The 15523-nt window shown below is 37.1% G+C and overlaps 1 protein-coding gene across 20 annotated transcripts in view; it reads left to right on the forward strand.

Annotated features, from left to right (window-relative positions):
* The first annotated feature begins 972 nt into the window (after window positions 1-972).
* LOC145674313 (uncharacterized) overlaps window positions 973-15523 on the forward strand; it is a 192517-nt gene continuing 177966 nt past the window's right edge. For 17 of the 20 annotated variants that reach the window (XR_014128893.1, XM_081744198.1, XM_081744190.1 and 14 more), the window contains exons 1-2: window positions 973-1113; window positions 13825-14058. Coding sequence is in view for 19 of the 20 variants with exons in the window: in XM_081744198.1 (XP_081600324.1) it covers window positions 13864-14058 (195 nt within the window). In the remaining variant the exon portion in view is untranslated. Of the gene's footprint in view, window positions 1163-1214; window positions 1328-2492; window positions 2634-13824; window positions 14059-15523 lie in introns of those variants that run through there. The other 3 variants (XM_081744180.1, XM_081744182.1, XM_081744181.1) reach the window with 3 other exon arrangements.

Raw genomic sequence — 15523 nt, forward strand, 5'->3', positions numbered from 1 at the left:
ACGTGTTTGAAATATTCAATTAGAACTGGACAACCTACACTAAATCTGGAATCGACCAGCGAAAACGGCACGTTTCTAGCACTTGTGATTTTCGAGATCTTATTTTCGAAAGGATTGGAGACAAACATATAAACCTAGGATCGTAGAGTAACTATATTATAATCACTCTATGCCTAGGATTTTAATATGTAGATAATAATACGCTTAATGGTACACTTCATGTGTGTTTGATCTGATTTGTTTGTAAATATCGTGTTCACAATACTTGAATGCACTAAAGAAGCTGACATCTATTACCAATTACTAATATGCACGGTAAATAAAGTAACAACCTTGTGATTTATGCGTAACTTCGAAAGTTAAGAGCGGATTTTTATGCAAGCATCAGTTGCGTTCGTTGCTTGTGATTTCTATGTGTAGCCAACAGAAAGTTGTGTTACACGTAGAACCGCACTTAAACAACTTTCTTAATTGGCTATTCAGCCACGTTAGAAACAAAGAACATAAAGGACGCTTGCATGAAAATCCACCTTAATTCTCAAAAATAAATGTAACAATGCCTGGGTCCTATTCCGTGAAGACGTTCGCAAATATTGCTCGATGTAACGCAACACAAACACTACATAAAAGCATTATAACTGATTAGAAATCTCAACAGCAGAATTCAGCACAAACATAGGACAACTGATAGCACTCTATTTGAAATTCGCTTGGCAATATTTTGATTGGTGGAGCTTTAACTTGACTGTCATCGTCATTTCATTTCGTTTAGTGTTATTCTTGTTTATAGCGCAAAATAAAATTCTTACAACGCAATCCAACAGAAATATAGCACAAACGATTAAAACTTTTTAGGATAATAATTGTTAAGGTGGTTATTTTGTTTTGCCGTATGTTTATAACTGTTATGCTTTATGTCGCAAACTGAAACGAAGATATTCTGTTGTGATATAAAAACCATTACGGAATGAACCCTCCTGTCTGCACTCTGGCATCTGTACTCTGGCAATAAACTTTAGGGAGAATTTTAAGATTTTGTTGTAACTTTTTCTTTGAATAGTTGGCGATACTGGTAAATAGCCATCACACAAGAGGACGCTGGAAGGAGTTGTTGTGAGTTGGGTTGTTACGTTATTTTATATGCGTTATTGCGAATAGAGCTGTAAAGTATATTTAGAAAATAACTTAGATAGAAACAGATATTTTCTTTGTTAGATTGGAATTAGAAAATAACTTGCATGTTTGTATGTTTGTAATTAATAAGTTTGACAAGTTGCTTTGCAGGCGTTTGCAAGCCATCGACCCAGACGCTAGACATTTACTTTACGTAAGCTGTTCCGTATTATAGTGTTTGCGCTTGTATATCTTCGTTTCATTGGCTACGAGTTATTTGGGATTTAAGTAATATTTATATCTTTAAAACTCATTTTGAACCTCAATGGAGGTCTCTATACTAACGATTGTGTACAAACACGTTTCCAACATATCTGTAGAATTAGCCGGTATGCATTGGGCCTAAAAAGGCCAGATATCCCAACACAGAAAGAAGACTAAATTCAGCAGATACTATCTAAGTGTAATTAAAGAACATTAGAGACTTTAAGGAGCACGCACCAATAAATCTTGGGTTTTCCGGTAATTATGCTCAAGAACTCTTCTCGTACGGATGTTGGGTCCACTGTGTAATGATCGTATGAAGTCTAGTTGTACTTCCTTCAGAGAAGGCAAAACCTGGTATACTTTTTTTTATATAAGAAAATGCAGGTCATTTAATAAAATTGCATTCCTATGGAAATTGTATTGTCAGGATAACGTCTTCCTCGAAAGAGGGCGTAGCCTTATGAAATGTAGATAAACTTTCGAGCTTGTAAAATAGGACTTCGGCCTTATCCAGATCGGGAAATTGGTGTCCAATAAGACCATTTAATTGTCGTAATAAAGCTGCTAAAATTCCTATAAATAAACCGATTTCTGAGTGTGTAGCTGTTACAGCTAGATGGCTCTGAGATTGTTTCTAAAAAATAGAGAAGGTATGTTTTTTTTTTTTTGTAAATTCGTCTAGGATTGGCCTAATTATAAAAGGAAAACTTGAAAGTCCTACATTCTGTGCCACACGTCAACAGGTATTGCATGACGCCAATAGATGATCTCAGCGTGTAAGCAGTTTTCCGGTTTAAAACTAGACAAGGTTCTAGATTACTGATCCCCCTTCCCTGGATGCGGGTCAGTGATATAGATGATCCAGAAGAGCCGAAAAACTATATTATTAGATTACTAGAAGAATATAATACACTTTTTCGGATCTTCCGGGTCACCTCTACCGCTGACCCGCATCTTCCTGACCCCCCTCCCCCAACAACAACAGTTTTCCATAAAAGTATAGCAGGACAACCTTCGACTATTTCAAAAAAAAAAAAACCTAAAGTATTATAATTTTACAGAAAGCTTAAATACTTCTTCAAAGCAAAGGGGGGGCAAGCCCCCTAGCCTTCCACGACAACAATAAATCTTTTCTACATGCGTATGGCTCAAAACTCTCTTGTCGAAATGGTTAATATAATTCATAATAAATAGTGTTCACAGCCACTAAAGAAACATCATCGCAAGCATAAGGAAGAAGGAACATGTATCAGGTAAGCACATACTTCTATTTATGAAAAATATAGGGGGACCAGTAATCTAGAACCTTCTCTTAGAAAACTACTATCGTGACGAGTTAGTTGGAGCTAGAAAACTATTGTTTCAATTGAGTTACGAATATTTAAATATGACAATGGCTGTAACGATATTTATATTTGAGCATTACTGTATATAGAGTAATATACTGTGATGGGTGCAGGTTATGTTTAAGGAGCTTAAGTAACTTTGTCACAAGATATTAGCATGTACGTAATTTTGTCACCAAAAATGGCCATAATACAATGAATGAACTCGAAAAAGTTTTTGAAATTTCATTCTTTAATATTCATCTGAAGCAAAACGATACAGTGTAATCGAAAGATATATATATATATCGTAATCCTAACTATATATAACTGACATAAATTAAAGGGGTACTTCCGTTTAACGTGGAAAGTTGAAATTTGGCATGATTATAGCTTTCCGGGACTAACCCACAGGAAAATTGCCAGAACTGAATATTTTTAATTTTAGGGGGTCTAAAGGGGAGATGAAAAATTTCTCCATGTGATTCAAATGGGTCTTTTTATTTTAAAACCTATAATCTCATGTTTTAGGTACTTGAAATTTGAAATTCTGTATGCTTGTACGTTTTCATTAGGATTACTTACGTAAATCAGTAAAAATAAAAAAATTCAACTTTATAGTGGTTTTATGGGGAACTGAAAAATCTCTGCCATGTTATTTATATGGGACACCTTTTAGATCCCAAAATTATTGGGCACTTCCTGTAGGGCTATAGTGACTAAATTTGGCATGATTGTAGCTTTTTGGGACTAGTCGACTGTAAAATTGCCAAAAGTGAAGATTTTTAAATTTACGGGGTCCTATGGGGAAATGAAGAAATTCCCCATGTTATTTAAATGGGTCTGTTTTTGGACCTATAATCTCATGTTTTAAATACTTGGAATTGGAATACAAACGGGAAATTCGGTATGCTTGTACGTTTTCGTTACCTAAGTAAATCAGTAAAAATAAAAATTTCCAACTTTAGAGTTTTATTATTATTATTATTATTATGGGGAAATGAGAAATCTCCCATGTTATTTATATAGGATATCTTCTACACGCCAAATGTTTAGGCACTTCGGCAGAATTAGAATGATGAAATTTGGCATGACTGTAGCCTTCCAGGACTAACCGAAAGGAAAATTGCCAAAAGGGAACATCTTCAATTTTTAAGGGGTGAAAAGGGTGATGAAGAAATCCTCATGTTATTTAAATAGGCGTTTTCTTGGTCGAAAACTTATCTTTTAGATAATTGAAATGTGAAAAGAAACTTGAAATTCGGTAGAATTGTGAGTTTAAGAGGTGCGAGGCCGTAGGCCGAGCAAAGGCGTGTGTGTGTGGGAGGGGGGGTTGGGACGAAGCCCCCAGCTGTGCAAATTCAGGAAATATGAAGATCAAATGCATTAAATTCATTGTTGATGCAAAGAATGATACGTAAGAGATGAGCAGAGCCCCCAGCTAGCCAAAGGCTAGGATATATATATATATATATATATATATAGGGTGTTTCAAAACAACACCGACAACGTTTGGGAGGTGATTCCTGATACCAAGATAAGACAAAAAGTATAGACCATCCTGGGTGCACAAATACTTCCTTACGGAGTTATACGCAGCCGAAAACATGAAAAAATGAACTTTAAAGGTCCATAGCTTCAAAACTATGGTACCTACCGTAGTCGGGTCAAGACTTCACTTAGGAACTAATATGTGCCCTATCTAGAAATACATGTTTCAGAATCCTAAGGTACTCACGAAGCAATTTTTATAGAGGGAGTTTGGCTACGGTTTGCGGAAGTACAGCAGGATTTTGAAAGATGGATATTTGGATAGTGCACATACTAGTTTCTAAGTGAAGTCTTGACCCGACTATGGTAGGTCCAATAGTTCTGGAGCTATGGACCTTTAAAATTCATTTTTTCATATTTTCGGCAGCCTAAACTCGGAAAGGAAACGTTTGTGCACCCAGGATGGTCTATACTTTTTGTCTTATCTTGGTGTCAGGAATCCCCTCCCAAACGTTGTTGGTGTTGTTTTGAAACACCCTGTATATATATTTTATATAATTAAATAAAGAGTTACATATTTCGGATATATTTGATACTAGCTGAATATACCCATTCTTCGCATGGGAGCTGCTATTTGGAAGTCAACGCCTGCGGGAATATCCCCATTCATCTCAGCAACCGCAAAAACTGTGGATTTGACACTAATATCGGTCATTTTGGGCTATTTTTTCATGTCTCGGTATCCCCCCCCCCCGGCCCGCATGCAATGGTAGCTGAATTTGCAAATCATCGTCAATGGAAGTGTAACCATTGATCTCAGCGACCGCGAAAACTATGGATTTGACACTAATATCTGTCATTTTGGATTACTTTTACATGTCTCGGTATCCCCTCCCCCCGGTGACCCCAGGCCCGCAGCCTAATGGGGTGAATGCGATCGAAGTTCCATTGATCTCAGCGACCGCGCAAACTATGAATTCTACGCTAATATCGGTCATTTTCTACTGCTTTTACATGTCCCGGTAAATGCCCCCTGAGACCCCCCCGTTTCGATTTTTAAAAAATGCTTCGTCTTGGCCTGGGGCCTGGAGTAAGGTAGCCGTGACCAAAATTTGGTAACTCTCAGCCCGACCCCAGGCCGGTCTCAGTAAGTCCCCGCTCTGAGACTCGTCTGGTTCGAATTTAAAAAAAAAAAAAAAAAAAGAAAAAAAAACCGTCTTGATCTGTTGCTTTGACAGGTAACTCTCGGTCTACTCGTCCGGTCCCCAGGCTGCACACGAACAAACTATTTTATTTATATTAATTATTAATTAATAATTAGATAAGAGAAAAAGTTTCCGGTAATTTTCTTACAGAAATATTAGCATAAGGAAAATTTTGTCACAGTTATTTTTTCACCTTTGTTGAACTAGAAGAGACAAAATAAACGTGTTATAGGTATATGTCTTTCGTTGACTACGATGTTCATTTTATTCGGATGAGTTTGCCACTTTCATTTTCATATGTACTAGCAGGTGATGGTCTTCAACCTTCGTATTATTGAATTTCCATGGCCATGGATACAGTCTTCTAAATGACTCACTTGCTGAAGAAGGAGGGAATAGCTCTGATGGACATTTGTTGGTCGCAGAGCAAAAAGAATTACTCAGCAAGCCTTGAACATCTTTTAAAACCTAACTCCACTTTCTATGATCGTTTTCACAACGTAGACGCACAGTTCGATTTAATTCCAGGTGTTGACGTTCCACCAAACCCTTTGCGTGCGGTGAATATGATGATGTCGTAAGATGATTAATTTCATATTTTTCGTAGAATTCCTTCCAGACCTTTGGAAGTAAATTACGATCCCTGGCCTGTTACTAAATCGTTCGGGTGAGGAAAAGTATGAAAATATGCGTACGTAAACGCACTGAAGAACGAGCCTAGCACGGTACTTTCACTGACATCTCGCTTTTTGTTTTGAACATTTGATATTGTAAACGACTGATGATGAAAGAAATTGTAAAATTAGTAATTGGAGGAAACGGAAGATCTCGAGAAAACCCATGAATACGCTGTCCACCACGAATTTACTTACTATAACTAGATACACGATTTTATGGTAAATAAGAATTCATAATTGTGTTATAAAATATGCGTAAAACGGGATAAAATCGGTGAATAAAAATTCAGTGTAAAAACACTATTTTCCTTGGCAGCTACAATTAGTTACCTTTTATTTCACCTTAATTTCCACTCATCAATCATCATGATATGAGCTCATGCATGACTATATTAAACAATATTTGAGTTTTTTAAAAAATAACACTAAGCATTCTCATTGAATAGAAAGTTGTAAAGTTCTATATATCTGGCTCACCACATGAAGTACAAAGAACAAACTTTTAAAAGTACTATTTGCACCATGAAAAAATTCTGTTGTGATAATTTCGTGAGATGTAGAAAGCTGAAATAGTGGGAGCTGGGCAAAGATGAAAATAAAATTGTACTCAAAACGTTTGAATGGAAATACATTTTGATTGCTTGATTAGATTTTAACGTCCTTCGTCAGCAACGTGGCTATATAGGACGGGACCTACTGTTTAAAATGGGCTTCGAACCACTACTCGAGTTTGTAACCGAGGCTTAAGCTCCCAGCAGGGTTTGAACCTGCAAGGACGCGCGCCGAAAAGGAGTTCTAGCGATGTGGCTGTGAAGGATCTGTGAATGCAAATACGTGTTACGTGATTTTAACACATTTTCACGCTAAACAAAATCAGCGCGTACAAAGAAAACACGTGTATCACCACTAAGCGTTTACTCACGGTCAGGTATGCAGAAGGGAGAAATAATGGTAATGAATAAACCGTAAAAGCGTCGAGAAATTGTCATTTTTGCGTAAATTTCGTGGAATACCGAGACTTGTTGCAAATTTCGCGTTTAATCGCGAGCGTTATGTACCCTAACAAATAGTGAAAAACATATGTTTTTTTAGGTGCACAACATTTTTATACAAAACTGATACATTTCGCGTTTTCGCATGTCAACAAAAAATTGTCTCTCTAACTATGTCATGTTAATAGAGAATAGATCTTTTGTGTTCTGTGTACTACGTTAGACAAGAAATCCAAAACACTAATAATTATAACAGGTGCTCGATGTGTCATCCGTCAGCCTCAATACAATACTTTGCACTATGTGACAGTGATGCACGTGCGTGATTGAAACGGATAGGTGTATTACGAATTACCGCTATTGCAAATCCGTCACGAATTCTTTGCTCCATTTTCGTGTGTAGCGTTTGTGTTTTGTACATTATACGTTTGAGGTGTCCCCACAAGTAAAGATCCAAAAGATTTAGGTCAGAGGAGCGAGGAGAGTACTGTATGAAACCTCCACACCCTATCCATCTGTCTTGGCAATGCTGATCAAGAAACACACTTACGTCTCGCAGAAAATACCGCTTAGTACCATCATTCACAAATCAAAGGTGAGACCTTCCTGAGAGTACAACACTTTCCAACTGTTCGGAAGATTTTCTTGAAGGAATTGCAGGTATGTTCCACCTTTGAGACATGGTAAAATGTATGGCCCCCTGAAGTTCGTCCCACAATATGCCTGCCAACATTAATCGAGAATTGATTGGTGGCGGGTAGGCAAACATGCGTTAGGATTTTCGTCTGCCCATTGGTATTTGTTGCAGATGTTGACAACATTATCTAGTGTGAACCCAGCCTCATCAGTAAATATGATTAATGAAGGAAACAGAGTTTTCCACACACCAATTATGATTGCGCTCGCAAAAATGTCTTCGCGGGGGATAATCTCTTTCTTCTATTCCTTGCACATGTTGCAGTTGTTCGCGAAACACTATCCACACAGTCCCATGGAAAACACCTTCTTGCATTGCCAGCCTTCTTGTACTGGTCCTAGGATCTTATTCAACTAAACTTCCTAGGATGTTTTAAAGAATTCTCTCTTCTCGATCAGGAATCAGGACTGTCCGAGGGCGCCCAACTGAATCATATGTAGCACGCAATGTACCTGTTTCCGGAAGCCAACTGTCCTATAGCAGCAAAAGTACTACGGTTAGGAAGAACACGATTTGAAAAATATGCATGGTATAGCCGTCGTGCTTCATGTGAGTTTCCACTAGCACGACCATACATAAGATGTATATCGGCCATTTTATGAAATATGTACGCCTGCATTGGTACCAGGGTTGGCTGGTTTAAACCTTGGTTTAAACAAGATGTTTTTTTCAAAAAAAAAAAAAACAACTTGTTTAAACAAACAAAAGAAAAAAAGAAAAAAAAATAGAACGAAAAATGCTTTAAATTGTGTGAACTTCGTGGTGACGCTTCCACATATCAAACCATCCGCATTACGTTTATCTACTTTTCACTTTTAATCAAGGGGTCCCGTGTTTAATTCTCGGTCGAACCACAACCCATCTTTCAAGTGTAAACCAAGTAGCGATTCGAAGTGTCCCTTTAAGCGAAAGTCTTTTCCGTGATAACCTTGGTATTTCATAAGAATGTTAAGCCTAAACATACGAAATGAAACTAAATTATATATTTCTACTTGAATGAATGCCTGTTGTTCTATAAAGAAGCTGCTTAAATATATTGATAGGAATTGGCAAAATTTATCAATTACCTACGTAGCTTCCAACATCAACTTGAATTTGATTTTAATTTTATTGAATGATATCTACATACCAAATTTGTAATTTAATACCTCAGTTTTAAGGTAGTTACTATGATACGTTGACCTTAAAATTTTACATACAAATACATTTAAAGTAATAACAGGATTTTCCCAATAGCTAAGGCGGGAGTTTCCCGATTTATATATAATTCTGTATAATGTTTTTACTTGTGTAACTGTTTATCTTTTTGTCCTTCTGAAATGACTCTTGACAATTATAGTAACAAGTAGGCCTATGTAAAGATCAGTACAACGTATTTTTATCAGGAATCCGTGAGTGAATCGGCAATCGCATTTGTGACCAATTGGGACAGGTTTAGTGTCCAAATGAACAATTTCTCTTGGATGTAAGTCGAGAAGCAGTTTGGATTCCGCTTTAAGCTTATGTGACCCCTTCCAGCATAACCTTGTTGTTGCATAATAACACCAAGGGAAAACAAATTAATTTCTGTTCATATCTAATACAATACATAGAGTAAATTATTTAAACCAAAAAAACCTGGTTTAAACCAAAAAATCCTGTTTTTTTTCAATAAAAACCATGGTCTTTGCCAACCCTGATTGGTACCACTTGAGTAATACGACCCACCAGACGAACATACACCAAAACATGCAACGCCACGCACTGCACCATGTGTTATACTCAACTGAACTGCCCACGGGAATTACAGGAAAATCGCACACGCTTACTAAATGACAACACCAAGTACTACAAGTACTTGCAAGCAGGTGTGTGCATTCAGGTGAAACAAGTGCAGGTGTGTACACCAAATAATTCAGAGGAACAAGGTTTGTTTACTGTCTATAATGTTTATACATAAATTTTGGCAATGTACGTTTTCCCTTGTTATTAAGGGTTCAATGAAATTTAGGAATTCTCTAGTCATTTTTATTTGATCTTAAAAGAAATAGTGTACAATCGAATGGACTTAACGTGTTGGAAAATATTGCGACTTAAAGAAATGAAAAGTCAGGGAATGATACAATGAGTATTTCTTGTAAAAGGGTTAATTTGCATTCATTTTAACCTTTCCCTCATGGAAATATTAACATGACGTTTTTACGTCATTTCATTGACTCCCTTTTCTCTTATTTTCGTATTTCACATGTGTTTCCGTAATCATTCGTTTTCAACATTCACTCATCTCCAGAACCTTAAGGGTAGACACGTGTGACGTTAAGCGTAAGATTTCATTTCTTTCTATTTATATCGTCCTAGATTGTTTTTACATACTCACGCAGGTAGAACCAATAGTCATCTTAAATACGCTGTTTTCGTTTTTAATTGTTACTAGCTGAACCTGCGCTCTCCACACAACGCGCATCATTAACATATGAGCATGAATCTCCTTGTCATACCTCACAACATCTGTACATGTTCCTTTGAAGACACAAGTGAAGGACATCTTGATAAAAATCGGCAAGGGGTACCATAAAGGGGAGACTTTTTCGATTATTTTTTCAATATCTCGCACCGTTTGCAAGATTGAGCCTACTTCTGGTTGGAGTTTATAATTCATGTATGATCAGTGTTTTCTTTCTTCTTGCATGCAGTATGTAATAAGCAAATACATTACACAGACAGTTAATTACAATGTCAGTGATATATGGTGTTTGGGCAAAACACCCCAAACAATAAAGATTCATCTTAGCCTGGAGAAATGGTTATCCTTCGTTTTTCATTATCATGTAAATGTAACCAAGAAAGTTCTGTCGCTTTTTGTGGAGGTTTGTATTCCACACTGTGAGCTAACCCCCTCACCATATAGACGTGGCAATGATCATGAGCTAGAAAGATGGAACGACCGCCACTTGTAAGCTTTTCCGCAACTGAACACGAACAAAAGCGGGCCTAATTGCTACACCATGCGTAGTTTTTGAGATCTAGGATGAAATATATTCAAACATTTAAATTTTTCCGGGCTACGACCATCGTCACGCACGTGCTTTCTTTGCGTTTTTAACATGGCCTTCCTTTTTCTTCATGTAATATCAGTCATGATTTTCTTGCAATAGTTTATTCACATACAGAATTACTTTGTGGCCTAAGCAGCAATTTTTTTTAGAACTTTGCCCTTCTGAGATATTACGCACCAAAAATGGCATCAAAATCACAAACTTCAACTTTCGGACCCGCATAAATCTACAGTGCTAATAGTATTATAGCTGTTGATATTTCTGTAGACTCTTTACATATAATAGTATTCAGCACAAAACTTATGAACCCCCACTTTATGCCATTTCAAAATACAGTCCCATTAAAAGTGTAATTTTCTGTATTTTTTCTGGTGATTTATATATTGGTTTGCAACCCTGCATATTTATTTAGAAGCAAGGGTATATATTCTCCGCGTACCTCAGTCTCTCCTGTAAACATTCATTTTTGTTTGATGTTCGTCTAATTCGTACGTCCTGAGCAACTGCAGTTTTCGTAAACACTTGAAAATGCCAAAATTGGCACTCCACCGACAACAAAGATGGCCGACATTCAAGAACACTTGTACATACGACAATGTGAATAGTATTATTGACCTTCTCATACACAAGGTTCGTTACACTCAAATTTTTATAGTTTTCGGAGATGGTCGAGCAACCATTTTCACTATCTTTGGACCACTTCAGATGGATTGACTCACAAGTAAAGGATAGGAGACTCACAAAGGAAGTGAATTACTATGTATAGATATTGGAATGGTATGCCTAGGCGCAGATGGGAGGACAATATTAAGATGGATCTCGCAGAGATAGGAATACAAAGTAGAAACTGGATGCAATTAGCTAAGGATAGAAGTCAGTGGAGAGCTTTTGTGAACGCGGCACTGAACCTCCGGGTTCCATAGGCCATAGAGTGAGTTAGTTTTAGATATTGGAATGAGTTTGTAGCAAGAAGTAACACGATATCAAGTGGAAGTATTTTTTTTTTTTTTCCTAATAAATCCATATCCGTCCGAGTACGCTTCATTGCGTCTCTTGAGGCCTTTCAAGTTGCGTGCATGCACTGAGTTTTGCCATTCAGATTTAAGAAAAATGCCTGCGATGTCCGTCAACCCGCCACACGTAACTTCTCTACTGGTCGCCTAACCGTAATTTCGGCCTGCAACAATGTTAATCTTATGGGCTCAAAGCGGCCCTTAAAATGTTGAATAGAACAATAACGACACGATTTTTGAAAATTTGAATAGAAACTGGACAATCTACACAGAATTTGGAATTGACCAGTGAAAATGATATATTTCTAGCACTTGTGGTTTCCGAGACCTCATTGTCGAAAGGATTGGTGACAAACATATAAACCTAGCATTTTAATTTATAGATGCTCATTTTGACTCGTACGCACGTGCATACTTTGTAAGCACAACCGTAACGTTCTTCTGAACTACAGAATCTACTGTTGGATAGAAAAAGTGAGATGTCAGTGAAGTGCTACACTTGCTCTTCGGTAAGTAGTTTTTCGAATCCTCTGCCCTGATGTTTGTTTTCACAGCATTTCGGATTTTTGTGTCTGCAATCATTGAGCACTTTTGTTTGTATGAAGTTTTTCTTGCTTAGAACACCGTCATTAAATGATATTTAATGTTCGAACTTGGTTTGAAAGTGTTATCAACCACATTTCTTTGATGCTAAACTGTCTTATGTGTGGTTGCTTATTGTGGATATTAAAAATGGTGATATTTTGAAATCGACAATGATAATACTCACGTACATGACATCACAACTTACTAAAAAGATAATTAGACATTTTTCTATCAAAATTATATATATTTTTTTCTTTTATCCATACGTAAATCAAAGTTCCGAAACCCCAGCTCTCTCTATAAAATTCGTTGCGCCTGTACAACTTAACTCTGAAACATGAATATTTAGATAGAGAGTGTACTAGTTCCAGTAATATTTCTTTAACCGCCTTTAATATGTCTTATAGTTTTCGAGTTTTTTTAAGAAGCCTCAAAATTACACTTCCCTCGTTTTTGGCATCGCGTAACTTTGAAGCAGCGCGGTTTTCGCCCTAAGTTCATATGGGCTCTTTTCATTGTTTAGGTGTGAGGGTTTCACCAGTGGATTTTGGCTTTACGATAAATGAGCACCCTGTATATCTGTCGGGATATGATCACACCCTTAAAGTTGAAACCTGCTGGAAGTACGATATCGGTTTTGAAGCGTCCTGTTTTGGAAGCTATGAGACCTTGGTCAAACAGAATTAGAGCAGGAACTGAGAACCTACACTGTTTGAGCCAAGTCCCATAGTTTTCGATAACGAAAATTTCGAACTATTGACAGCTCTGAAAGAAGCTGTTTTTTGAGCAGCTTTTTTCCCAGCTTCTTTCTTACATATGATGAGTAATTTTCCCCCGAAGTTTATTAGTGATAGTTTTTCCGCATCTTTTACATATATCATTGTTCTGCTCATGTTGTGATAGGCTGCAGTCATCCTTCTGCTCCACTTTAGTGACTGTTAATGCATCTTGTGCGATAAATAAAGAATGCGAATCCGTTGACTTTCTCACTGAATCGCTGTTGGTTACTGCCATTCGAATAGACCACTAAACAAAGCTCATGTAATTTTACTCACGGGTACACCACTTGAAGGTAGGTGCAATATTCATTTACTGTTATAAGTATTTTACCAATTTCGTTTATATTTCTGGGAGTTCGCGAATCAGTTAGATAATCAGGGACTCAGATTCGGTTATCACCAAGATTGGACCACGGAAAATAACCTGTGAGAGATTCAGGTGTTGAGACCAGAGGCTCTGGTAGCCATCTACTGAAACATGTAATATTAAGTTGTGTTTAGACCGTAAAAGAGAAGGTCTCCAGTACTTCCTGTGACAACCTCATTTCATGTCGTCTCTCATTCATACAGGTATGATATGTTAAAAAAAAAAAAAAAAGTGCGAGAAAACAAGTGTCTATTCACATAATATGTTAATCTTTTCAGTGACTGCTGCTCGAGCCTTGACCTGCGTGAAGTGACAAAATGTCCTTCTCCGATGACAGCGAGCAGTTCTCTTTACAATGGAACAGCTTTCACAGCAACATCACGGCGGGATTTCATGAACTTCTAGAAAAGGAAGACCTTGTTGATGTGACGATCGCATGTGATGGACAGTTTCTGCAAGCTCACAAGATTGTTCTTTCAGTTTGCAGTCCGTACTTCATGGCATTGTTTAAGGTAAGAACGAAACCGTAATCGTTTTAGAGACAACTTTTACATTGTTTCAAGTTTGAGATCTAGAAAATGCATCTAGTTCTGGAGGGATTTGACCCAATGTAGAATGTGTTCTTTGTTGAGTACACTGAAATTCACATTTGCTTAGTCCATTGCAAAATCTCTGAAACCTCTGCGGTTATTCTTATCGCTTCTGCTGCGGATTCTCAATGAAAAGTCATATGGTCCGAAAGCAACATACATCCACGTCTAATAGCCTTGATCCAGACAAGGCACATTAAATTACAATGACCTAACGAATTACGCCAGATGCAGCAGTTAAATCTCATTTAACTTGCATACGTTTTTCACTTGTTTGGAAAAATCACACTTAGCTTTCTAAACCCATGCCTACTTGGCATAAGTTAATATTATGTATTGATATATAGTACTGCAAGTAAAAATTTCAGGAAGGTGAAAGTAGACATCAAAGTATGTAGTATGTGTAGATAAAAGATAGAGCTTCCGAACGGAACATTTCTTCCTTCATTTGTTTTTTTAACATTAGCGCCTTTTAATCCCAGGCTGTACGAACATGTAATTTGAGCGGTTGGCCGGAAGAAGAGTGTATAAAAAAAAATGAAGAACAACTGAACTTTTTTATTTCCATATTGCTAACGATTTTGTTACAATTTTCAATATGCATTTTAGCGAAGGCTTGTGCTTGAAGGAATTATGGTAAGTGCCATTGCACATACATGTTGCAAGTACAGTCACAAGCAAAAATTTTTTTTCTGTCACTGCTGGTAAACATTTTCTTTACAATAATCTAAAAGTAAGTGAATAAAATTTGGTGCATACTTATAAAGGTATTGCATAAAAATTTCCTAAGAAACGATGAATTTCGCTGGCGTGATGATCAAATTAAAGCATTAGGCTGGCTTTGTTAGTCACGAATTCGAATTCCGCTGAGTCTGCTACGAGTAGAAAGCTCAGATATTCTTCGATTGCAGATCTGCCAAAACCAATCAGTTGGATAAGGATTTAAAATAATATTAAAAACAGTCGAATCCCACATAAAGCATGGAGCTCTCTCTCGGCTATATGATTAGGATACACGCCTTTGGCACCGGAGACGATATTCGATTCTCGTTGGCAGCTCATGTGGTTTGAATCTCATCTTATGCTACAGTTTCGCATTTTATATAGCCTCAGTATTATACGGGGCAAGCATTATGTAAGGTATGGGATGTTTGATGTTCTTCAACTACTGATTTTATAACTTACCTTCATCGTCTTATCCTAGAACGCATAACATTTTTTTTTTTTTTTTTTTTTTTAATGATAGCCTACTCTTTACTAATTCTACGGATTCATTGAACAACGCGTCAGCAATATTCACAGATGTATTAAGCAGGCGAAGGTCTACAACTATGCTAAGTTTGATCAAGAGCGGATAAGTCTTGTCGATGTATTTTAGTGACTTCTT

Source organism: Thermobia domestica, chromosome 17 (genome assembly GCF_964235325.1).
Source record: "Thermobia domestica chromosome 17, izTheDome1.hap1.1, whole genome shotgun sequence".
Lineage (NCBI taxonomy): Eukaryota > Metazoa > Arthropoda > Insecta > Zygentoma > Lepismatidae > Thermobia > Thermobia domestica.